Raw genomic sequence first — 26,518 nt, 5'->3', positions numbered from 1 at the left:
TTTTTTTTTTCAAATTCAGTTTTACGTTCCATTTTTTTTTTTTTGCTGCATGCATGGTTCCCATTGCTCTAATCACAAATTTGTTCACTTGAGTTTATCAGGGCATGCAGCTCAGCTCTTTTAAAAACCAGGTGTTACAGAAACAAATACACCTGCATCATTGTTTGCATCACTTTCCGAACCAACTTTGGCAGGTGATTTTGCAAGTCCCTCTGCTCCAGAAACATTAGTAGAGGTCAATGAAAGATAACAAACATTGACATTGTGTACAGTGTCATATCTCAAGGTCCACAGCTGTGTTAAGAATCGGTTAATACGCTTGACAAAAATGTATGATTCATTGCTTGGTTTTTTTCTGTAAGTAGGAGTTCTGTAACACAACACTAATACTCACCCGTCCTGAAATATGAAATAGGCAACTATTTTTACTGGATATTGTGTGTTTTTCAGATACAACATGTTCACTTCTCAAAGTTAACAGGCCCACCATCGCAGTTGCCTAATCCCAAACTACCAGTTACATAATTGCTGGCAATAATATGATGGCTACATAGTTATTTTCTGTTTAAAAATGTCAAGTGCAAATGTGTTGCTTATTCTGAACTAACTATTTGATATGGGTAAATTCACCTTTTTATTTCATTGGGTCAAATTAATAGCCAAACCCAAAATATGATCTGTATTGCTAGTTATTGTCACAACATTTGCACCCAGCCAGTCCTGGTCCACTTGTAAAATAAATTGAAATAAACTAAGTGCTTGTTAAAAATATACAAATTATTTTATTAATTAATTAGTTAATAATGTTTACAATACATTCAGACAAAAACATTGTGGCCGTCTCCGAGTCAAATGGTACTTTTTTTGTGAACATTTTTTACACTTCATTGTCACCCAATAACATACACTATATTACACGAAATGCTATCAAGAGCAGTAATTTTGCAACCAAGTGCAGAATAATTTGTTGAATACTAAGGGTGTCACGATTCTGCAAATACGCAATATTCAATTTTTTTTAAACATTTTTATATATTACTATATATACTTATATATAGAACTATATATATATATATATATATATATATATATATTATTTTTTTTTCTTTCTTTTACATCAGCAGTGACATTTTAACTATTCCCATTGCACACTAAAAAAATAGCGCGAGGATCCTGGATTCGCCCGATGATTTTGATGATTGAGATTGTAGTGTAATTTCGATCAGTATCAATATATATTTAAAATCGTGACATCCCTATTGAATAAAAATATTTTGGGGATAAAGGACATTGTAATTTGATTCTTGAATCTGATGAAATGACCAAACAACCATTACCTACCAGTCTTCATCAAATTCTTACAGTTATTTTAAAACTAGTGTTTACTGGAACAAACAAACAAACACTTGGCAAATATCACCATAATGGCCAACATTAAATGACAAAATAGTTCTGTAGGCAGGTAGCAGCACCGAAGATGTCCCTGTCGTTCCCCCTGAAACGCAGCGCAACCAGCGAGCCTGTCGGCAACCAATGGGAGCACTCCGGGGGCCGGGCATTAGTACACGTCCGCTCGGAATGCCAGCTGTTAAAATAAAGTCCGTTACAATCCAACTCCCAAATGCGATCACTTCACCTCCTTATACCCGGTGACCCCCAAACATCTTGCAACATGCCACAATGTCCAAAGAAGCACATCAGCCTTTGGCATCAATCATTCACGCCATCGTGGTGAAGGTTTTGCTATTCACTACACAAGAACCGATCTCCTGGTTCCGCCGTGCCGAGGTACAAATTTGTCTACGCAAGGTGAGCGACGAATGGATGAAAGGTGAATATGTTCTGTAATCCATTCCGAGTCAGTATTCTCTCTGGTTTTGGCATGGCTCGACTACCAACCAGACAAGACCATATATGATGATGCAAAAAGCATATGGAATAAAATGCAAGCACTTGCTCGCCGCGCCATTACTGACCCATCAACTATTAAGCACAGACAAGTCAAACTGTTGTGCGAGCTGAGGCTCCAAACTCTACCGTCCTGTGTGAGAGCTGCCCTCCCTGCTGCTGACACCCTTGAGACGACCGGACTTGTCTGACGGCATGATTAATGCCGCTGTCGCCTCACAGAGACCGACCCCAGTCTGTGTCGTCATTGATCATCTACGTCATTCGAAATTAATCTCTGCCAACTGGACTGACATTGCCATGTACGGTTCATGCACGATCCCACACAAATTTGCTGGGGTCCAATACACCTGTGAATTTGCCAACGTGCCGACCCCATGACTGTGTCTGGATTTCCTCACCCACTAATGTCTACTAGTTGATGTCGCCAAACGCGGACTACTTAATGTTGACACCTACCAGACCATGTCACTCAAGCCTTCTCATAACAATACAGGCTTGATTAACAGTTGCATTGCCACAATGGGTGGCTACTACGACCACATCTAGAAAGACTTTCCTGGGGTGTTCAAACCGGAACTCCGTCAAAATCCTGGCCAAGCAGTCAAGCACGGCAGCAACCAACACATTCAGGCATCTGGACCACCTGTCCACTCTAAGTTCCGACGCCTGTATAATGAAAAGTTAAAAACAGGCCTTCTCAGAGATGGAGCTGATGGGCCTGTCCCAGAGGGCATCCAGTCCATGGGTGTCGCCTGTACACATGGTAAAAAAGCTCAATGGTTCCTGGAGGCTGGAGACTATCGCCATCTAAATCGCGTAACTGTGCCTGACCACAACCCATTGCCCAACATGGCTGAACTCAAGTGTCTGTTGGGCGGTGCCAGGGTGTTCTATAAAGCGGACTTGTTGAACATTCAGATACGTACATCCAGTTAAAACCGTTCATATTCAACTACTCGACTTTCAGCTTGAAGGACAGTGGCGCCTCTTTCCAATATTTGAAAACCTTTCCTTCTGCAGCGTCTTCATTGAGGTTATTCTGATCTACTCCAAAAGCGAAGACAAACACCAAGACCACGTACGCACTTCCCTGCAACTTCTGTAAGACAACCGTTCGGTCGTGCGCCCAGACAAGCGCACATTTGGTATGTCAAAGGTGGAATACCTTGGCCACGACATCTCGGCGTCCGGTGTACGTCCCCTCCTTAACAAAGTTGCCGCGGTCAGTGAATTCACGTCACGGACCACCATGAAGGCCCTACAGGAAGGACCTACAGGAATTCATCGGCATGGTGAATTACTAGTAGTAAGTAGTAGTCGATGTTGCTCACTGTGGTCCAAGTGAGTTTGTCTGAATGGTCAGACACAGGGAAAATTAGAGTGAACATTAATTACTACCACCATTCCCTGTCTGGCATTGCGACAGTAATGGCACCACTGTACGAAGACCTACCAGGCGCTGACGCACCCTCGCTGATCAAAATCAAGGACTTCCACCTAGGAATCAACTACGATGATGTCGACGATGCCCGGGCAAATGATGCAGACCGCTATCACTGGCTTCACCTGAACACATGTGCCATTCGCAGACCCAGGTCTCTGCGACGTTAACACTGGCCATCCCACCATGTACTTTCCTGCACCATTACCCCACCAGTAGACCTTCAAGACAATTCACGATCTGTCCCACTCATCCAGCAACTGCTAAACTTGATGACTCAGAAGTTTATATGGCATGGCATCAACCATGACGCCCGTCAATGGGCCAAATTGCGTCTCCTGCCAGGCCAGCAAAGTCAGCGCTCTCACCAAGTCTGGTTTTGGCTGATTTGCCCAACCATGACAAAGTTGCTGCCACCTCCATGTTGCCATTGTGGGCCCATCTGAAGGATATCAATACCTTTTCTCATCTACAGAACAATCAACTCGATGGCCAGACGCCGTGCCCATGACAGGAGCTGCAGCTCAAGACTACCAGAGGATCTACTCAACAGCTGGATATCACGTTTCGGAGTGCCGGATGACATCACCTCAGACCGGGCCCCAGCCTTCACTTCACTGCTCTCAGCCAGCTAATTCACCATACTACTGTTCGAATGTACTCATTGTACAGTGAAAGCCACTCTGATCACCGGATCTGACTTTAAGGCCCAGCTACCATGGGTTCTCCTCAGCATACCCATTACACCAAAAGAAGGACTTTTGACCCATGGAAATAGTTTACGGCGAAAACATCGCTGTTTCTGGAACGGACTTCAGACAGACGTCTCTACCCACCTCGCCGACCTCCGATGTACCATTGGGAAGTATCGCCCAGTGCTGCTAACGTACATCGACCATCGTCGCGTACGGGTACTTGGGATATTGTGAACAATGGCGCTTATAGACCACCGCTCTCAAGACCCTACAGTACAGCGACTGGCTGGCCGGGCCATTCACCTGCCCAAGCCCTTGAGCGCTGAAGTATGGACATGAGGACCTGTATATAATATTACTACTACTACTACTACTACTACTACTACTACTAATAATAATAATAATAATAATAATAATAATTTAAAAAAGAATAACAATTTTAAAAAAAAAACTGTTCACGATTTTCGCCGGCCAAGGACTCTCTAGGAGTTCTTCGAGCAACACCGAAGCTGTACCTGTCGCGCCCGGAAACGGAGCGCAACTAGAGAGCCTGTCAGTAACGTGGAAGGCCGACCACATGACAGCTGTTGAAATAAAGTACTAATATTCGATCACAATGGATTGCACATAAAAGTTGAATGAAAAACGTGCCCCAATAGCGTGCCCCCATTTGGGAACCACTGGTCTAAATCATGCATGTCAATTTCCTGGTAACATTGCATCAAATAGCCTATCTCCAATACTGGTCTATATGGTAGTTTCAAGGGTGTGTTTGTGCGCGCATACGCGTGCGTGGGCGTGCGTGTGTGCGTGTGTGTGTGTGTGTGTGTGTGTGTGTGTGCGTGAGTGAGAGAGAGCTACTGTGATATGTGGGCTGTCCTTTGGTGGACCTGGCTGTCACCCACAATATTTAGCATGAAAGCAGCCCCCACCCTCTCTCGCCACCCCTACATTGTGTGTGGCGATCCAACCGCACTCTTCTTCCAGTCTACATGACAGCACAGAGGGGAGACAAACTGCGACGAAAGCGACTCACTGACTGACTCTCCGCATGATTTTGTGACTTTTTGACCAACCGATGAACTTTATGTCCATGTCACCGTCACACCTGAAGCCAGGACAGCCAGCCACCCGCAGCAAAGATCTTTGTCTTCTCTACGGATTAATTTAACCAGAGCGGGATTGGATGTAAGTGCTCGCAGCCGCACTTTTCCCTGCCCGTTGAGAGCGATTTCTTTTCATACACCTTTTTCACGTTTTCCTAAAAGCAGACATGAAAATTACGACCCGTTTTTAAGCCATTTAGCCTACTAAACAGAATATCCGTGTTTAATTAAACTTCTTAAAGCCTACAAAAATGCCACAGAATATTTATTGTTTTTTTGTTTTAATTTTCCGCAGATTATTACTCTAGATACAACACCAAACTTGATAAAGAGTTGTTCCTGCATTTGGAAATGGACTGCTGGCAATTTATAGCGCAAATGAAGTGAAATAATTGTAATACTCCACAGTAAATAAGACTGACTTCGTAGAAGAAGATAAGTATGTGAAAAATATTTCGAGGTCCAAAATTGATAGGTGGCAGGTGGTTGCAGGGCCACAAGAGACGTTGCTGTAACCCCCCAACCGACCCGCCCCCCAACACACACACAGCCGCGCAAGTAATAAACAAGTAGAAGTTCACTATCAATTTACAAGAACTATTTCGTTGTGTCAATATTTTTTTTAATACGTCTTTACCTTATCTCTATTTCGAGCGTTACATTAAAACGGAGACAATATGTTTAGGCTATGTGTGAAATTATATTTTCTCTGTTATAAATAAACCCTTAACGTTATGGAAATTATGTTTTCATTCATTCATGTATTGATTCTTCCTACTGTCTGATACATGATCATCTATTGATTTTAGTTTCATTTAAATTTTCAATTTAACAATTATAATCTCTAAAAACAGAAATACAACAAAACAAAAAATAAAATCCAGCTTCCATTATTGCGCGCGCTTCCCGGCAATCACACACGGCAATGTTCATTTAATTTAGTTAAATGTTTGACGGAATTGCTATGTTGTTTTTTGGTTTGTGGTGGAAAACCACGGCTTGTTGAAGTGAAAGCAATACATATGGAAAATACATCAATCATTTAGTATAAGTATTAATTTAATAAATAGTAAGCCTAATTAATTATTTTTATTTGCGTATTTAAACGTGTTTTAGAACTTCACGTGTCCGTATAAAAATGTGAAGATTTGTTTATTTTGATTAACTTTTTTTGCGAGTTAATTTTATTTCATCAATACAAATTGGCTAAAACAAGTATTAATTTACAATTCAAAACCTGTGGTACTGTGTCGGAATTTGGCGTCGCCGTTTAAGCGGACAAGATCACAGAGATGCGCTGAAATGTTTAGAATACAATACAATAAATTACTCTAATGATGTTGCCGGCGTTCTTCAAGGGGATGTACACAAGTGAAACATTTCTGTCTGTGACAAACTACAATAAATCGCATCGTAAACCACTAGTACGGACGTGCACATGCAGGCAGTTATTTGGACGCTGTTTGATTGTGCAGGTCTCGGCCTCCTCCCTCAATCACATGCAAATGACTGTTATAGGAGGGCACGAATTAACATCTACAAACATCGGACCGAAATTCCATCTGCCGCCTCTTCAAGGAGGCCCTTAATAAGTTCTCAGACAGCAAAGTGACACACATCTTAATCAACTCTTAATCCCTAGAATTAATTCTCGACGCGTTTATGAATAATTCCCGCGCTGATAGCCGCTGTCCGTGCAAATGCGAACAGTCTGCACAACGGACCGCCAGATGGATCCGGCAAGCTCCCGAAAAATGAGAGGATTTTTACATCCTTTATTATCTTTTTTTATTATTATCATCATCCTCTTATATATTTTTTAATGAGATCGGTGTTACCGGCATACTGCTTATGATAATCAGCACAGCCTTTGCAAATCGAATATTCATCCAGACAAACATGACCCTAGCATCAGGAAAAAAGAGACTCACATACTTGCAAATCTGTTTTAATTTTTTCCGTGGACGTTGCACTATCATTAACCTCCCAAGTGAAGTGCACATTTGAGTTCATTCTGCCATCACACGCCTTGTTAGCCTATGTGGCAGCTTGTTGGTCATTAGCAGGAGGGGTGTAGAAGGATCTTGATTTTGAAAATATTGGCAAGTGGCACCCCTGATGTGTGTAGGCTGGGAAGGGCAGGCAGGCATGGGGAGGGAGGTGGCGTCAGGGTGCTGACACCTTGTTCTGGACAAAATGACTGGCTTGCAGCACCCACAGCCCCTCACTGCCAAGCCAGTAGGCCTCTCAGCACCACATTGACACCACTCCGTCTGGCCATCCATCAATGTCAGATATATATCAACCCGCTGGGTTGTCTTACAATAGTATTCCGGGATACCCCCCCAACCCACAGCAAAAAAGAAAGGAAGGAAGCTCAATTGATGACTCTATTTTACAATTTAAACAACTTAATTAAAATTATGAGTATTTGTATTTTGACACTTATTTGATTCGGGATGGGAATCTGTTGACATGTTTGGTTTTGCAAGCGACACAGCTCTGTATCTTTGTTGTTATCCTGTTTATTACACTATTTTGCTATATTAGAATTGTATGTTTGAAATAACATGATTAGTGTCACTCCGACACTATTATTTCCATGCATGTGAACAATTAAGGCAAAATGTAGCTTTCTGACCCCAAAATCAACTTTAACCCAAAATTCTGTATCAGAGGTCCATTAATTCAAAGCAACCGCACCGACACAGTGTGCTTACAAAGCTAATCTCTCGACTAGGAGTTTATGACCTTCTTCAGCCTCAAATGTTCTTTCCCAAGAAAGGACTTATAGCCCACGGCTTTGAAAAGCAATTTTCTGAGTCTTCAACTCTTTTGTGAAAGGCGATGATAATTCTCACGGATGCTCAATTGAAAACAGATGCAATTCTCTCGCACCAAAATCTCCACTAAATGTTTGCAGTGTTGAGGCACATGTCTCAGATATCACACATATGGTACAGTATTCGGTCTTATCAAACTCTTCATCAGCATGCGTATGCAAAGTGGCTACAAGAAAATATGGTCGCTCTAAATATATCATTCATCACTTTTGTATTCAAGTGTCAATATGTAGTTTTTCTCCATTCCCTGTTTTCATATAAGACTTAAGTGGCAATCTGTCATTGATCTCCCCCATATAATTTAGACGCAGGGTTAATAAGCGATAATATCTGTTAATATTTTTTCGCCTTGGTAAATACACCTTGAACTTAAATTGAGTCTGAAAGCTTGGGAAATATGATTTATGTCGGTAAATCTGGTTTACAGATTTAAGATTACAGAGCCGGATATGTTATGCTGCAAAAGGACACTCCCTATTTTTTTAAACAAGCCATATGGTTTAGTACCTCCTCATATATGCATCAACAAGGACGCAGATGTTCTACTCTGAGATAAAAAGATGTGATTTTATTGATGTGCCTCCAACGCAAGATTAATGCGCTTTTGACAAGAATGTACAGTTGCATCGTCATTACAAAATTAACTTGACATCACATGTCAATGGTAAAACGGCTCATTTGTAGCTAGTTGTTCTGAAGCCCATCCAAAGAATGTCTCTTTTGTTTAGAAAAAAAGCATCCCATTTTCTTTGTCCAAAGCAATAACTTGGTGAAATGTTGAACTTTGTCCAAAATATGATACCTCTTTCATGAGAAAGAGGGGCACTGTTGAAAATGCTCTGATTAATGGAGTAGAGATGACACATCTCATTTACGACGGGTCCCACAACTGGCCCCGCACTGACGACTAAATATAGGACTATCTGTTTATAATGTAAAGTATACATACTGCGGAATGGTGTTCGAAGGGCGGTGTGCATATATTCAACCGTGTGTTATTGATAGCACTGATCCCGAAGGCTCGATCCTATCCCAGCTGATGTTGAATGAAAGTTGGGGTCGCCAAAGATTGCCTGTTTTGTCAATTGGCTGTCGCAGACACATTTGGAGGGTAACAATAACCTCTACGGTAATTAGATATCAGTGAACTAGACCCTTTGATTTTTTTGAAACTTCAAATTGTTGCGACAGTTTTATGTTCCAACATGACTGTGCCTCAGTGCGCAACGGAAAGTGGATGCGTTTTGAGAGGAAAAACCCGACATCAATATCTTCAAATATTTGATGTAGGTCTCATAAAATCTTAAAGAAAATCTTCCCAGAAGAGTGGAAGCTTTTGTACCTTCAAATGGGTTGATATTTACTTCCATTTCCCTGTGTGATGTTTATGGGCAAAATGACCAATAACTTTTGCATTTAATCAGAAGGCAACAATATTGGATTTGACTTATAGCACTCATTCATACAATAATCAGTTTTCCTTGGGTCAAAGCTAAAAATAAGGTGTACACATGTGTATACAAGTTCAGAGCGCAATGAACTTTATTACCCCCACCTCTGCACACCATCAGAGCTATGTGACGATGACGGACATACACGTGGCTAACAGCATGGACTGGAATCACTGTGGTCTAGCGCCTTCTCTGCAGCAGTGGGGAAGGATGGTTGGAGGTGGACACAAATACAGTACAGCTTTCCTGAAAATCTAAATTTACTACTTCTAAGTATAAAAGCTGTAACCACAACACAACTGCCACACAGAGACTGCCCATATCGTATCCAAATATCTAATAGAGATTTAAACGCAATCTCAAAATATGCATAGATGGATAAAGAATGGATTATCACCTTTTAAAAGATTTGACAACATGAATGACTTCCTTGATCATGTCTTGAAAAAAAAACCATGGAAAATAGGGTACTTTGTGACACAAAGTTGAATCTAAGTGAAAGCCCACCCTCCACCCATTTTACTATCACTGTTTTTTATTATATACTGATTTATCGTCTTTGAAAAAAAGTGGTAATCACCATTTAAGACTTTGCACACATTACACCTCAAATCCTAACATATTTTCGATGCACCCTTTACCACCCCCAAAGCCAATGTATTCAAGGTGTTAACTGCTCTGCAATATATAAGATAAACCTTTTGCTCTTTCCGGGGCTCTGTGAAAGAAGACGTCTCACCAACTTGCGACTTGGCCTCAAAATGCAACTATTCCTTTCCCCGTGTAGCCCACAAGAGTCACTTAATGGCAGGTCTCGGTCTGTTCATGACGTCACCACATCGTGGCAGTGGAAATATTATAGAAGTGTAAACGTAAATAGATTGAAAAACTATGCCTGCAGTATAATGGTGAAGTGACCACCTCCACCAAAAACAACAACATATTATTATTATTATTATTATTATTATTATTATTATTAAGAAGAAGAATGAATTGCAATTTTCAGCATTCCACCATGTATGTCTTTAACACGTTGTAGTCCGTTTTACTGCAAAAAAATAAAATAAAGTATTTTCACGCGTTTAACTACAAAACCGTTGATAATCAATTCGTTTTCAGGATGCATGAAAATATTAAATGTGACAGAACCTTGGCAATTTTGAATAGATGATTAAACCAATTATTGACGTGTGTTTTGTGTGTTCGTGTGCAGAGCCTGGTTATGGATTTTAACCTCTTGACGGATAGTGATGCCCGCAGCCCGGCGCTGTCGCTCTCCGACTCTGGAACTCCGCAGCACGACCAAGGATGTAAAGGCCAGGAGAGCAGCGGTAAGTGCCTCAGCATTGTTCAATTTAATCTGTGACCATTAAGACACTAACAAGCATAAATAAACAAATAAAATACATCAAGAAATAAAGAAGAAAAAAAAGAAAAGAGGAAAGAATAAACAGTTACTCTAATATAGACTACTCTTCAAAAAATAATAACAATATTAATTACAAATTACAGTTTATATAAAAAAAAACAGCGCTATTATTTGCATCAATAATTATAATGACAATATGTATATAAATACATACGAATCCAAACTTGATTACAGCACAAATTCAGAAATAAGATTACATGTAGCACTCATTTAATTTCTTTAAAAAATGTGTTTTATATGCTGGCTGTGCGCCACGCCATCTGGAATATATGCACCAATTATCCGGGAACCGATAACAAGCGCGGTATGGAAAATGGATGGATGCCCATCTAGAACACGACAACCACCGTTATATTTTGTTCATCATTATTAATTGAGAAATAATTCGATATTAAAAATAAATAAATAAATAAATAAACACTACACCGCCTTCATTGAATGGCTGGGATACATTTGTTCAAAATGCCGACCAATTATGGTCCATTGTGTTATAAAATGCCACGTGCACATTTGGACTAATCTTACGTATTCCCAAATCAATTCTGTCTTCACACGTCCGTTTGGAATTAATTGTAGATCATTGAATTATTCAGGCGATGCAGTGGGCCTGTACAGACATTGACGTCATACTCTGGTTTGATTTCGTTATTCTTATCCTTATTCTTATTCTTATTCTTATTCTTATTCTTATTCTTATTCTTATTCTTATTCTTATTCTTATTCTTATTCTTATTCTTATTCTTATTCTTATTCTTATTCTTATTCTTATTCTTATTCTCTGAGCCGCTTATCATCACAAGGGCACGGCTATTATTATTATTATTATTACGATTATTATTATTATTATTATTATTATTATTGTCAAATAACGTATCCAGTGAAGATTCCAATACATCGCTGCGTACGTAGTGCAATGAGAGTCCATGATAAATGTAGTATTAGGTGACATATGTAGGTAGAAACCTTACATATGCTATCAATACAATAAATACGTGCTATTTATCTTGCTTGTAAATGCATAGAAAGGAATTAAATGCGCCGGACAGCGTGAGCCAAGATCATATCCCCTAATCCTCAATAATTGGACACTCTGTCAGTTGTTTGTGGTCTCTTTCGTGCTCAGGTGATGCGTAATAAAGCACAAGCTATTTCCAGCTACTCTGAGTATGCAGCGGAGTCGCCATGCACACTGGCGCTGTTCCGTTTGAGCCAGTTTTAATATTATTTTTAAGGAAAATAATGACTTTCATGACAAATCAGATAATATGTCAGTAAGTCCATTTCGCCCAGTTTACAACCATTGAGAATACAAAATAAAATTGCTTTCGCGCACGCCTCTCACAGGAGGAAACGAATCATTCTTGTCCTTGATTCTGCGTCTTTGATAATTCTATAGAGCCTCACATAGGAAGATGAGATGAGCATGTCAAATCGCAAAAATTTTGTCAACGGTTCTGCGTAATAATAGACGAATAACGTCGGTATATCCAGGCATGCGTCACGCGCAGCCAAAACTGCCAAAACTGTCGAAATGCATTTAGTAAAGACACATTCATGAGTTAGGGAGCCTAACATTATCTGATTGCTGACCGGAGGCTATATGCATGGTTTGACACCCTAACGAAGTGTCAAAGGCAAACTATTCTGGGCTGAGCTGCACTGGTACACATTTGACATTACTTTGACATTACTGGGGCTCCAACTATTGCTTTTAGCGTTTACAGAAGTCACACAAAGGATACAAGCCCCAAAGAAAATGGATGGGAGCACATCTTTTTCGGCATATATTCTTTGCAAGGATGTGGCAGAATGACACAAAAATCCCTTTAGGGATACCTCGTTGAGGAGCATAAATGGTATTCATCTATTCATTTGCATATTGCACACAAAAAAATTTTAAAATAATTATAGACATTTTCCTAACCACAAACTGCTAGTACATTATATAATTGCCTATACCATATACCAGACAAATGTATTAAATACGAAATCTGAAAATTAATTATTATTATTAAAGTAATTTTTTTTGTCATCAGAAAGAAAAATTAAAAATGAATGTTTAAACGTTGGACTCATTATCTGCTGCTCTAATGTAATTACACCAACTGTAATTTGAATTAATGTTATTCTAATAAACCCTTAGAAATACATTCTCAGCAGTTTATCAAAAAGAGTTGGGTTACTATTCCCCGCAGGGCAGACACCCAAGGCTGTAATTTGCTTTTTAGAATGATGAATATGTGTCAAATGACTGTTAAAAAAATTCCTCCCTTCATGCATATTGTCAATGAACATTTTCATCCAGAAGATTACATGAGCGAGGTTATTTGTTTAAAAGCCTTGCATAATAAGCTGCTCCGTGAAGCTGACCTGGAAAAAGTCTGGTTTGTCAGCACATTATCAGTCAGATTGCTCTCATTGTTGGGAAGCGCGTTGCTCTAAAAAGGGCTGCCCTTTCCTCTGTATTGTGTTTTAGACTTTGGCCTTAAGTGACAGCTTAGCCAGTGTCAGTTTACTGCCAGATAACAGCCTCTGCTTGGCTTTTATTGGTTTTTGCTGGTGGCCCTGTGGAGTCTCTTTTTAAACCCTGCTGATGATTTCGAACCGCTCCCAGAGAGTTAAACCCTCACCAAACAGAGCCCAACCTGCCCCAGTCACAAAAGCCTGATCCACAGGATTAGCTGGCCAACTAATTTCACTTCTGTGAGGTCCTCATAGCAGCGGCAGCCAAATCTGGTAGAGTACTGGCAGACACAACATGGATGTGTGGTCCCCTCCACACATTGTGCTGGGCGATAGATACAACCGCTCCGTATTTCAGCATATCTCTGAACATAATCTAATCAGTGATTGCCGTGCAATAGTCCAATACGAATTTGAGATATTTTTACATGCCTGTCAGTGCTGAAGTGATCAAGAGTTAGTGATGCTTTACAATAGAGCCATGTTCCATTTTTGTGCCCAGTGCAAAACTGCCACAAGGCGCAGGGGCAGGCTAGAACAAGTTTTTTGTACATTTGCAAGTGGGCGCAATGTGTGGTGCAAAAGGGTCTTTTTCACTCCTGTGGGCTGGCTTGTGTTGCGGCTCCTCTTGTCATGGTGTATGGAGAGACCGATGAGACAAAGTGAGTTTGTAAGTAACTGCAAGCAGACCTCCATGGGCAATTGATGTAAAATTGGTTATAAGGAGATCACACATCCGTGAAATGGGCACCTTGTTACTGCCGTCCACCCTGATCGTACATGTCCCATCAAATGAGTGTCATCATAGGGATCTTGAAAGAAAAAAGATTCCACCTTGTGGGACCAATTTGATCTCATATTGGCAAATGTTCTCTGTTAGTTTCACTTTCTGCGCCTATAGGATGGAAGTTGTTTCATTTGGGGTGCGGCACATTTAGCTCAATGGTCAACACACTGCATATGTATGGCAGGTATTTATTTTATTAGTTGTTTTTTTTTTTTTGTTTGGGTCATTTTTGAACGTCAAACCTCCATCGCCTCTATGCACTGGATTAATTAATTTTGAGCTATATTATGAGCCATCATATGTTTTGCCAAACTTAAATATTTGCATATAGAAAATGTTTAGATAAGTAGTTGATATATTCAATTAATTTAGGGTTTATTAAAATATCTGTCTTTTTTGACTAGCTCCACTGTTTTTAGGCACACCAGCCACGTGAAAAATTGACAAATTCAGATTATTTGACTGTATCGTTCAAAGATATTTTAAATTTAGATTAAAATTGGCTAACAATATTCTATATATGTTGCCTGCAATGCAATGATGTACGATGCAGCAAGGGTCCTATTGCGCAAAACAGTTTACCCAATGTGCCACAAAGCTTCATGAGGCCCAATATTCCGACTTAAAACATTTCATATCATGATTACAATGATCAAAATGATCAATTAACTGGATTACAATGATATTACAAAAGAATTATTTGGACAAAAAAACTCATCAGCCAGGTCTGCAGATGCTGGAAAACAATCTTGATCATTTGAATCAGGCGTTTTGCAGCGGGGAGGGAAGGAAATCATGCAGGACAGCGGACCTCTAGGCACAAGATTGAAGACCCCTGCTCTAAACGGTCCCTAGGTGTGATTGTGACAGTGAAATGTTGTTTGTTTATGTGTGTCCTGCGATTGGCTGGCACCCAATTCAGGGTGTACCCCGCCTACCACCCAGAGATAGCTGGGATGGGCGCCAGCACGCCCGGGACCCTCGTAAGGATAATCTGCTTGAATAATAATGGATGGATCTTTTCGACACCACTTGTCCTCATTAGCTTCCCGACTTTGCTAATGTCTATCCCACTCTAGTCAGGGCAAATAGCCATTCACACTTATCGATAATATGGACTGTTCAATTAATCCACCTGCATTTTTTAGGGGTGTTGGAGGAAGTAACATCATGCAAACTTGGCAAAAACATGCAGACTCAGTCCACAATGCGAGGCGATAACAATAACAATGCTAAGAGTAAAACCAAGAATGTCTCATTTGTAAGATGATGAAGGATGCAAAAAGGACAGAAATATATGATTCACAGATTTAAAACAAAATTACGATGGATTTAGTGAGTATTCAGCAGGGATCCTTCAGAACCCCCTCAAAAAATCATAATAAAGCTGAAAAAAAGTATCTATAATTTATCCCAGCAAATTTGATAAAAATTAGGGACAAAAGTAGCACAGCAAAAATTGGAGGTAGAAATGAACTTGAGAAGTTCAAGAAAAAAAAATATGGTCTCTTAGTATCAAAGACGAATAAAGCTTACTCCACAAAGGGCATTTTGGAGTTGGAAGGATACAAGACAATTTAACAAAAGAGAGGGGTAGCCAGACTATTTATTTATATGCAGGGGAATGGGACACAGGTGGAGGCATTCACCATAGCGAAGAGACACAAGGGTAGAAAGTAAGACTTCTGAAATGATATGAAACATCCATCCATCCATTATCCAAGCTGCTCATCCTCACTTGGGTCGCGGGGGTGCTGGAGCCTATCCCAGCTGTTTTCGGGCAGTAGGCGGGGTACACCCTGAACTGGTTGCCATCCAATCACAGGGCACACATCGACAAACAACCATCCGCGCTCACACTCATACCTAGGGGCAATTTAGAGTATCCAATCAACCTGCCAAGCATGTTTTTGGAATGAGGAAGATAACCGGAGCACCCGGAGAAAACCCGCGCAGCCACGGGGAGAACATGCAAACTCCATATAGGATGCCAGTTTGAGGCAAAAAAAAAATTTAATTGCACTATACTGACCCATTTAACCTCTGAGAGTTCTCGGCATACTGTTAGTAGAAGGTAGTAAGTAGACCTGCGCTCTAAAATCTTTATGTTTAGTCATTCTGCTAATGCAATAATGAGTATTCCATTAATGGGCGCACTCTCTCATATGTGACTGCAGACACAGAGAAGTCCCACCAGAACCAGCTGGATGAATCCAGTACAGACGATGGCTCACTGAAAAAGAAGCAGCGGAGGCAGAGAACTCACTTCACTAGCCAGCAGCTGCAGGAGCTAGAGGCCACCTTTCAGAGAAACCGCTACCCTGATATGAGCACCAGAGAAGAGATTGCGGTGTGGACCAATCTCACAGAGGCACGGGTCAGGGTAGGTATGCACCTTGATTTATCGGGACGTGACAGATTTTTTTGACAGCCAGTATGTGTTTCCTTTTATTAAAATGGAAAAAATGACCAACACTTACAGGCGCTTACAGTAAAAAACTATTTAAAAAAAACGTAAACAGAATTCTTAATATTTCTGACACTTAAAATCAAAGCAACAATATAAATTTTAATTAAACTGGAAAAAAGTGTAATAGCAGGTACTGCGTGCACAATTCTGCAATGACTGGAATTGAGATGCACACTGGCCATAGACAAAAAAAAAAGAAGCAGAATCAGAATTTTTGGGTTCGTGTCAGATCCATTCATAGCATATTGTCACGTGTATTCTCTCAGAGGAAGGTTTAAATTGCCATATCTCGATATGTGCGACGTTTGTATGTGGGCAGTGCACTTGCGTTGTGTACACTCCTCTAGCGGGACACACTGAAGTGTTTGTTCATGTTTGTGAAAATATAGCTGGCAATAGAGTATTAAATAAAACCTTTAAGTGGTTAGTCAATAAAGCTCAGATAGGCAGTGTATCAACACCTTGGCCGTTACTTTGTTGTTGGCCTCTCAAGACATCAAAGCAACAAACTAATGGTCTGTTACTGGTGACTAAATGAAGCTATTTTACACTATGAAGATATTGACACGGTGGAGTCAATGCACCCTTTTACACTCCGGTTAAATTTTCAAAAGACTGAATATGAGGGTTTGTAAAGTGTTTTGGACAATATATGGTGTAGATAAAGTGCTATTTAATTGCTCTCTATTTACCATGCACAAATTTGATCATATTTCTTTCATTTGCTGGACTATGTGTTATTACCAAATGCAACCCATTGCGTCGAGTAAACTATTAGTGTTGCTATGTACTCGTTCGTGAATGTCAACTCGAATAGTGAATGGGGATTTTGGGTGCGAGCTCTACAAGGCATTGAAAAAAAAACACATTTGTGGATCTGAATCAATGTGGTAGTTTGGCTGAGACAAGAATTCAACTTCTTTTTAACCACTTGATTCAATATCATACAAAAATGCAGCTTTTTTTGTACAGTTCAACCTTGGCAAAAGGCTCCTCTAACAAATGATATTTCAATTTTATACAAAACATTTTAGGAGTTCATTGCACTGTACTTTCCCCCGAGATACATACTACAATATATATACCTGGATGGCAAGGATCACGAAGAGAGCCACCATTTTCTAATCAGTTTTTCTTCGCTATAACACTGTACTAATGGTTTTGATGCAAATATATCTTCTGAATCAGAATGCCCTTTATTGTCATTGTACTCAGTGTACAACGAGATACAATTTAGGTTATAGGTTGTGTATACATTATTATTGCAATTGTTTATTATTATTTTTTTTAACTCTAAAACATTTCCCGTTTTTGGGGGGGAATGAGTTGCACAGGTTTTAACTGTGGAAGACATTTCCTTTTTTTGTATAACAAAATCTTTGCATTTGAACAGGGGTGTGTAGAGTTTTTATTTCCACTGTATTTAAAGTTCAAGGGCAGCACGTTGGGCGACTAGTTGGCATGTTTCAGAGGTGCAGGATTTGATTGCGGCTCCGGCCCAACTCTGTGGGGTTTGCATGTTTTCTCCTTGCCTGCGTGGGTTTTCCATGGTTACTTCGGTTTCCTCCCACATTCCAAAAACATACATTTCACACTTTAAATTGTCGGTAGGTGTGATTGCGCGTGCGGATGGTTGTTCGTCTTTGTGTGCCCTTTGATTGGCTCGAAACCAGTTCAAGGTGTGCCCCGCCTACTGCCCGAAGGCAGCTGGGATAGGCTCCACCACGCCCGCGACTGCTGTGAGGAGAAGCGGATGGATGATAAGTTCAATAAAAACTCTACATTTAAAACTCCATTGTTATTGTGTGTACGCAGTCATTATACAAGAATATTTACAGCAAGACAAAAATAGGGTGATGTTTAAATATAGAAAGTGGTAGAAATTTAACCACAATTGAGTGGCAAGGTAAAAAACAGAGTTAAACAATGCATGTACAGAAGATGAGTCACTCATGGAAAAAAAAACACATAATAGTCACGTAACAATTAATTAAAAGGAAGGACATTTACTACAATTGTCAATGACAGTCAATTTTTGAATTTTGCCTACTTTTAGATCAAAACTATATTGGTGAGATGCATGGTTATATAATGCGCACAGTAGTTGTTCTTTCAGGAAGAATGACAGAATTCAAATTTGCCTCTCAATATTTCACCAGCAAGCATAATTTATCAATATATGGTTAAATAAAGAGATGTGTATAAACCGTTGTTATTGAGCGATGGAAAAAAAAAACATTTAATTCAATTTAATTTTATGTTGCTAGTTTATAAAAACAACCAAAAATAATTTGAGCTGTTTTTACAGGTTTGCTACGTGTATCAACGTGACTATTTTGATTCATCTACGCACATTGGTCATCCTTACATGCGTACCCTGAGAAGCCCTCTCTCTCTTGATGGGGTTGGGGCAGCTGTTGCCGAATCGCTACGAAGGTGGCTTGTGACTGAAGGGCCCCAAATCTAATTCCGGCCAGTTTAGATTTAGGCGAATGTAGGAGGACAGAAAGCACCAATCCGACCGAATGAAATAATTTTACAATTTGAATAGATCTGATCTTTCTTGTTAGAGTTAGTTATAGTCGTTATTGTCATGTAATGGTGCTAAATTTGTATTTGCGATTGTGTTGCACCTTTACAGTAACTGAGTGTCACAATTGTCTCGCAGGGGTCTCGCGAGATTGTTCAGGCTAGTGAGGGGAGTTGTTGGAGTGGTATCGCCATTAAAACGTGTTACAAGACAAGAGCCTCGTTGCCATCATTTACAGTTATATATAGTAACTCTTTGTTAAGAGTTCTGTCAAGTGTGTGAAGTTAAATATTGATTAATTACGTCGTGAACCAACTGAGATAGAATGAGGTGTATTACTTGGCTGTGTCACAATTACTGTGCTGTCTAAAACTGATCTCTGGTAAGTTATGTACTACATTATGCAAACCGCACTATGATGCATTATCTGCTCCGTACAATGCTGCCATTGAAGCTGGAGTTCTGATTATTTGGAGAGGGATCCTCCAACCCCTTTGTATATTGCACAAATGAAATTATACTTCCAAATTTTCCCACATAATCAAGAAAACTTTGCCAAAAGACCATACCTTGTTTGCACTGGCATCATCTAAACCAAATTTCCAGTGACCTTTACTGTTCAAAACTATGATTAGCTTGAACTTTCTTGAGTATAGCATTCGTAGCTATTCATAATGTATTATTCGCCTGCAATAAATTACCCGTGATGAGCAGGATAAACATGTCTGCAGAGAAGCAACCACATAACCTTGACATTTAGGCCTTTCCATAAACCTTCAAACAGGATAGCCTTGAAGTCAATGCAAAGACCGAGTAGCTTCTGTCCTCTTGCGGGGGTTTCCCCCACTGTCACTGAGTGAGATGGAAAAGTCATAAGCGTTATGTTCATATTGATGGCCAACGATATTCTGTTACTATAATAACAGATGGTTGGATGATACATAGAACTGGATTGCAAAAGGAGCTGAGAGGTGGTGCAGGCCTTCAAATGTTGAGCATCAATGGAAGAACACTGAAAATTTTTTTTCCCAAAGTGAATTAAGTGAATACATTTGTTCTAGAAACAAAGTGTTGTCATTATGCTTTTATTGTTTTTCCTGCGTTTTGTCTTTTTTAATTCAGAGCATGTTTTATGAAAATTATGAAAACAAAACCCACCATGTCTCCACCCAGTGAAATAATCAACAGGATGAGGAATCCATATTTAAACCTCCAATTTTGTTTTTCCATTTCATTTTATTTATTTTTTTAACATTTTGGCTCAACTCCATATTGTCACAATTTGAAGGGTCTGTTGTATATAAAAGAAAAAAAAATAAAGGGATTCTTCTTTTAACTTTAGTTTGAGTTGAACTTTTAGATTTCCTTTCAACTGTATTCCGACTTGGTTGAATTTCAACTAAGCGGTAAATCCAATTCCTGTCCTCCAAAAATATGACCATTAAAATGACAAATATGACAACTGGCTTTACCCTGAAATGGTGAGCTGTTTTAAGCAACCTTTTCTAATCGGACTGTTTAATCATACACTTCAGCCCACTTGATGATCGTTACGCCTCTGTAAATGCAAGAGACATTTTCCCACTCTAATACTGAAACTATTTGAGACGTGTCATGAATCCCAGTGTATGGGCTTTACAATCATGCGTTATTTTACCTGACATTCTTTGACAAGTGAAAACGTTACAGATGATTGGGGCCTGGGAAAGGGAGGATCAATTCAATTTAGTGGCTAATTCACACAGAAATTTGTGCTCCTTAATAACAAAATAAACTTTGTCCCAAACGCTGTTGTCCAGTTTTATGGGATTCCATCAGACTTCAGGATCGATTTGATAAAAGGTTTTTCCTTGATTGGATCATCTCACTTCCTCAATGGATCTTGGGAAAATGTTAAATAATGCTCTTTTTTAAATTACTATTTTGAATCCCCCAAGGGAAAATTGTATTTTAATTTCAATTGCAAGCTGGAAGAAAAGGAAACCATGTTTTGCAAATTAGATTTTCTTTGACATTCAGACATTGTATTGTTCTTATTTGTCATTCAAAATTTGCTCCATTTTAAAAATTTAATTCTAAATTTAGCAGTGTGTGAAAAATATTTATCTTAAAATTAGTGCTGTCAAGTCATTCAAGTTTTTAACTTATTAATCACCAAAAAATTCCATTAATTTCAATCACATTTTACAACTAATATTTTTGTGAAGCTTGTAACTGACATTTACTTGAATAATTTCTTGGAATTAATGCAAAATCACAAAATATGAAGTGTATTTAATTCAAAAGACTGTTCTAATTGCTTTCTTTGATTCTTCAATATGATCCAAACGGGGTCATCGTTGCAGGCATTGTTCTTTCGTGCAAGACACAGTGGTGACTGTTTTGTTGTGAGATGATGCACTAAAGATGTACAGCTGATATGGTACAATATTTGCAAAGCATGCAAATTACTTTTGAAGTAAATTAAACATTAAAATATTTAACCGACAAACAAAAATTAGATTAATCTCCAGAGTTAACACTTTATTTTTGACAGCCCTAATTAAAATCCATTCAGGGATTTTCAATGAATAGTTAGTTAACCATCGATTGGTCGACTGAGGTGAGGACAGTTTTGCCTGTCATCTTGTCACACAAGTCTGTCCTTTTACATAAACAAAAAAAGTAAAGCGACAGAGCTTAGAGACGTTACGACTGATGAAGCCCATGCACACAAAGAATCCAAATTCATACACACTTGCAGGAAATGAGAGGGACATCAAAGTGGCGGTGTTACTGAGCAGTTTGGAAGTTTGAGAGAAGACTAACATTTCTTCAACTGAGCTACTGCCATTATACTTCCTTATTTTAAATGCTTGCCAGAAACTTCATTTAGACAATATCCATTTATTGTGAAATTAACTATAATACTTAAACTTAGTCAGTCAAGTTAATTGTGTTTTACTGTACTTTAATTTTAAAAAGCTTTTTGTTTTGTTTCATTTTGTCGTACTGTATTTTTTGACGCCAAACCTCAGAACAAATTGCTATCCCAGTGAAGTACTTTTTTAGCAGCTTGAAGGGTAATTTCGGCTTAAGAAACCTGACACTAAACATTTTTCTTATTTTGGCTTCTCCAGGTATGGTTCAAGAACCGGCGTGCCAAGTGGAGAAAGCGAGAGAGGAACCAACAGGCCGAATTGTGCAAGAATGGCTTTGGTGCCCAGTTTAACGGACTCATGCAACCCTATGATGATATGTACACGGGTTACTCGTATAACAACTGGGCCACCAAAAGTTTAGCGAGCAGCCAGCTCTCAGCCAAGAGCTTCCCATTCTTTAACTCGATGAATGTAAGCCCTCTGTCATCCCAACCCATGTTCTCTCCCCCAAGCTCCATCCCCTCTATGAACATGGCCTCCAGCATGGTGCCCTCAGCGGTGGCTGGAGTTCCTGGCACAGGCCTCAACAACTTGGGAAATCTTAACAATCTCAACAGCCCCACAGCACTCAACTCAGCAGCAGCCACTTGCCCGTATGCCAGCACAGCCAGCCCATATATGTACAGAGACACCTGCAACTCCAGTCTGGCTAGTCTGCGACTTAAAGCCAAGCAACACACCAACTTCACATACCCCACTGTGCAGAATCCTGTTTCCAACCTGAGCCCCTGCCAGTATGCTGTCGACCGGCCGGTATGAAGCGCAAGCTCCGCTCTCGGTCATCTGCTGTCCCACTTCCTATCGCTTCAGTTCCATCTCAAAACTGCCAGATGCGTTGCAGACTGACAGACTGAAGCCAATGGGGCAGGAAATTTCTGCAAACTGATACAAGAAATGATCATGCCCGTGATGGACCACCCCGGCGCAAAGGAATATTCACTTTGTTTGTGAGACTTTGCCGACTGACCAACTGCAAGCATTTCTAAAAAAAAACAAACAAAACTCCCCCAAAAATGTCATTTTCTAAACTGCATGTTTAGAGTAAACGTAGTAACTAAGGGGAAATAAGACAGGCAGGCTTCTACTGGACTCATGATCAAGAATGCTACTATTGCAGGATAAACAAGCTGTGGTTTTAATGTTGGAAAAAATCTTCGATGTATATAACAGACTCTTTTCATTTTTGTAAGTGACAAAATAGGATCTGAAAACATAGTACTTTAAAGAATGAGAAAAGCATGTTCCTCAAATGCAAAGCTCCGGGGTTTATGTACAAAGAGGCATCCTTTGGGGAAATTAATACTTCTGTTGTGAATTCCGTTCCCCTCGGGAAGGTCAAAGGTCAAAGGCCAATTTAGACAAGCAAGAAGAGGGCAGTACTGGATTACGAAAATATCCAGTTTGATGCAACAAATAGAATATCATCAACCTTTTAACATGAAAAAGCCATTGCTTATATTGATTTGTGTGGTGTTATACAACGGGAGTCTGTGACAGTAAAATATATGTAAGAGTGCAGTTGTTAGAAGAAAAACAATGTTTTTTTTTTCCCTGATGTAGCCTGCTTTGTCTCATTAAAGAACAGATTAAAAGAACCGTTTTTAATAGAAATGACAATTCACTCATATATTGCTGCATGACAATATTCTTGCGGAATTGCAACGAGAAATTTCCGGATTGGAGGTTAACACATAAGCATATTGGAGCAATCCCAAATTCTACTCACTGGGCCAGGTGCTATGTCCAATAATTTAATTTATACGCTTTATCCATTTACATACCTTTAATACAACAATCTAAATCCTGTTCATGTCTATTTGCCAAATCAAAAGCAATTACAGTTGACCCTTTTCTAGTCATTTTTGTCAAGTTTCTACGTATGGACGAATATGTTCTCGAAGGTGAGTATAAGTACAGATTTAAGATTACTTTAGTAAAGTTAGTCAAGTGTAATATTTTGGGGGGAAGTGGTTTTCTTTTAGTAATAAAATACTTAACTCTGGTTAACCTCCTATGACATGATTGGTATTAATGAACATTTAAATAATTTGATCTATATTATAATATAATATAATATATAATATAATATTATAATACCATTATTAACTTTTAAACACTTTTTAACTTTCATGTTTTTTTTTTTAATTCTCAAGTGTCCCAAAAGTACAAAACGTCAGTAAAGCAACATGATATGCAGTCATGTCTCTTTGCCAGGATTGAAATGAAGAAGGTTGAATGCAAAGGTGAGTCTGTTGTAGCAACACGGTTTTCATTGTTTTTTTTTTATTTATTCTGGTTATTTTGTTCTGAATTGTGGCACAAAAGCCAAAAATAAATGATTACAATAAATGAAATACCTGTGCATACATCACATCGTACCTAGGCAATCCTGATCCCTCGGGCAAATATGCTCTCGAACAATCTCGTTGGGTGCTTCATTAACTTCTGGTTTGGTAATAAGATTTATATCTCTAGATATAGAAATATATTAGTACATATTATAAACATTGCCTGGAAGTGACAATATCACATAAATGTGATGGAATCCTGGTCTGACATCCACAGCAATGGTGACAGATAGTCATTAGCTGGAGAGCAAAAGAGACATGTTGCGATATACATGTTCCTGATTCTGGTTTTCTGATATGGCTGACCTACACTCCAGGAGGGAACCACAGGCTATCCACTAACAAAGCAAGAATTCACAGAAGCCCTGGCTGTGTAAGGTTCAACAGGAGTAAGTGAGGTGTTTCCTTAGAGCGACAAATGAGGGGTTAGCAGCAAATCAATCCCCATCACCTCCTGCAGCTTTTTATTGCTCTGACATTTAACCAGTTCAATCTCATTTCTATGTAAACTCAACAATGTCGTGTTTATAACTTCACACGGCAGATCTTTTTCTAGAAAGGAGAATTTAACCCTTTCTATCGATCTATCTATCATATTTAAAAACATAATTGTGAAAATAAAAACACTTAACATATACTTTTAGAGACTCTGACAAAAATGTAGATTATTTTATGGCATAAAATGACTATTACAAGCCTCACTGGATAACATTTAGTTTTAGCTGTGAGGCTTGTAATACACAGGCCTTACTTTTTTTCAGTACCTAGAATTCCTTCAAGACTTCCTGACGACTAGAGATGAGGACATAGCCCTCTTATTCCAACTAGAAATATTTGTTATTTAAAACAAAATCTGTTGTTTTTTTCCCCTGCCAAAACTGTGCTATTTAAGCAGTGGTGTCAGATTAAAATATTGAATTCTGTTAAGTAAAGGGGCAAATATAAGCAGATTTTGATAAGATGAGAGCAGAAAGCCACCCCCCAAAATTACTTAAAATTGCCAACATGTGCAATTCGATGTCATACTGTAGGAATGGGTAGAGGCATATACAGTACTGTATGAAGGAAGATGACATGTAGGCTGGTTAAGGCAAACACAATGCATCCCTAATGAATGATCAATGATAATAAATATTTACAAATAAAAATAACAAATCCGAAATCATGAAGGGTTTATCGTAAATGGTATGCTAGACACTATAACCAAATAGAGTATATAATTTACTGATAATAGGAACATGGTCTTCTAAATTATTGTATTTTCATTTATTCATTCTAGATAACTTGGCAGAAATGTAAAAAATATTTGTAAAATAGATATTTTATAAGAAACACAAGCAAGAAAAAAAACAACTCACACAGTATTTTGATGAAAGGAGCTGCAAAATATAATAAGACAACAAAGAATGAATATGTCACGGAGGGTTGATCTGTCAACTCATTATTTAAATTCCATATGTTTCAGTGTTCATAAAGAGCAAACAATGTCAGCAAGTAGAATTTTATCATTATTCATCTTAATTCAATTTGAACTTAATAAAGTATACTGTCTAAGCGACCATCTTCACATCATATTGACAAAATTATTATCCATTTTGAACCATTTGATTCAACTTATATTTTTCATACTTGATTAAACACTTACTGGAGATGGTTTTATTGTATCAGACTCAAAAATTGGCAGTGAGTAATTTTCTGAATGTTGATCTTTGCTCAAAATAGTCCCTGTGGCCCCAAAACAAACCCTCTTTGTGGAGTGAAGTATGGCGGTCACACTCTGTGCTCCTGGCTGTTACATGCCACACGCTAGGATCAATATTTCACCAGAGGGAATGAGTTTGGTGCTAGCGCCTGTAAAAAGTCAATACGGGAAAAAAGACAAAAAAAATAAAACACGCAAGTTCTAATGATTCCCTCAGAGGAAAGAAGATGGAGTTAGGAATGAATTGAGTGAAAATATAAAGACCTGGACACCCTCATTTGTTCTTGGAGAAGTGCAACATTACTGCAATTGTTTATTCGAATCAGAGTGGAAAAAACCTGTGCACTATTAAATATAGTGTGGAGTGAATGTGTGCATTATAAAGTGCATGTCGACTGGTTACAAAATAAAAATGTGTTTA

The 26,518-nt window shown here is 39.0% G+C and overlaps 1 protein-coding gene across 1 annotated transcript; it reads left to right on the top strand.

The window, feature by feature from the left end:
- The first annotated feature begins 5,012 nt into the window (after nt 1-5,012).
- Nucleotides 5,013-23,703, top strand: pitx3 (paired-like homeodomain 3). The gene is made up of 4 exons (XM_088304586.1): nt 5,013-5,235; nt 10,661-10,778; nt 16,304-16,509; nt 22,246-23,703. Exons 2-4 carry the CDS (start codon nt 10,670-10,672, stop codon nt 22,804-22,806), a joined length of 876 nt encoding a protein of 291 aa, XP_088160712.1. The 5' UTR covers nt 5,013-5,235; nt 10,661-10,669; the 3' UTR covers nt 22,807-23,703.
- Nucleotides 23,704-26,518: the final 2,815 nt, after the last annotated feature.

The sequence above is a fragment of the Idiotropiscis lumnitzeri genome, chromosome 9 (genome assembly GCF_059441095.1).
Source record: "Idiotropiscis lumnitzeri isolate Australia: NSW breed Sydney's pygmy pipehorse chromosome 9, RoL_Ilum_1.0, whole genome shotgun sequence".
Lineage (NCBI taxonomy): Eukaryota > Metazoa > Chordata > Actinopteri > Syngnathiformes > Syngnathidae > Idiotropiscis > Idiotropiscis lumnitzeri.
This window is presented reverse-complemented; position numbering and strand designations above follow the sequence as displayed.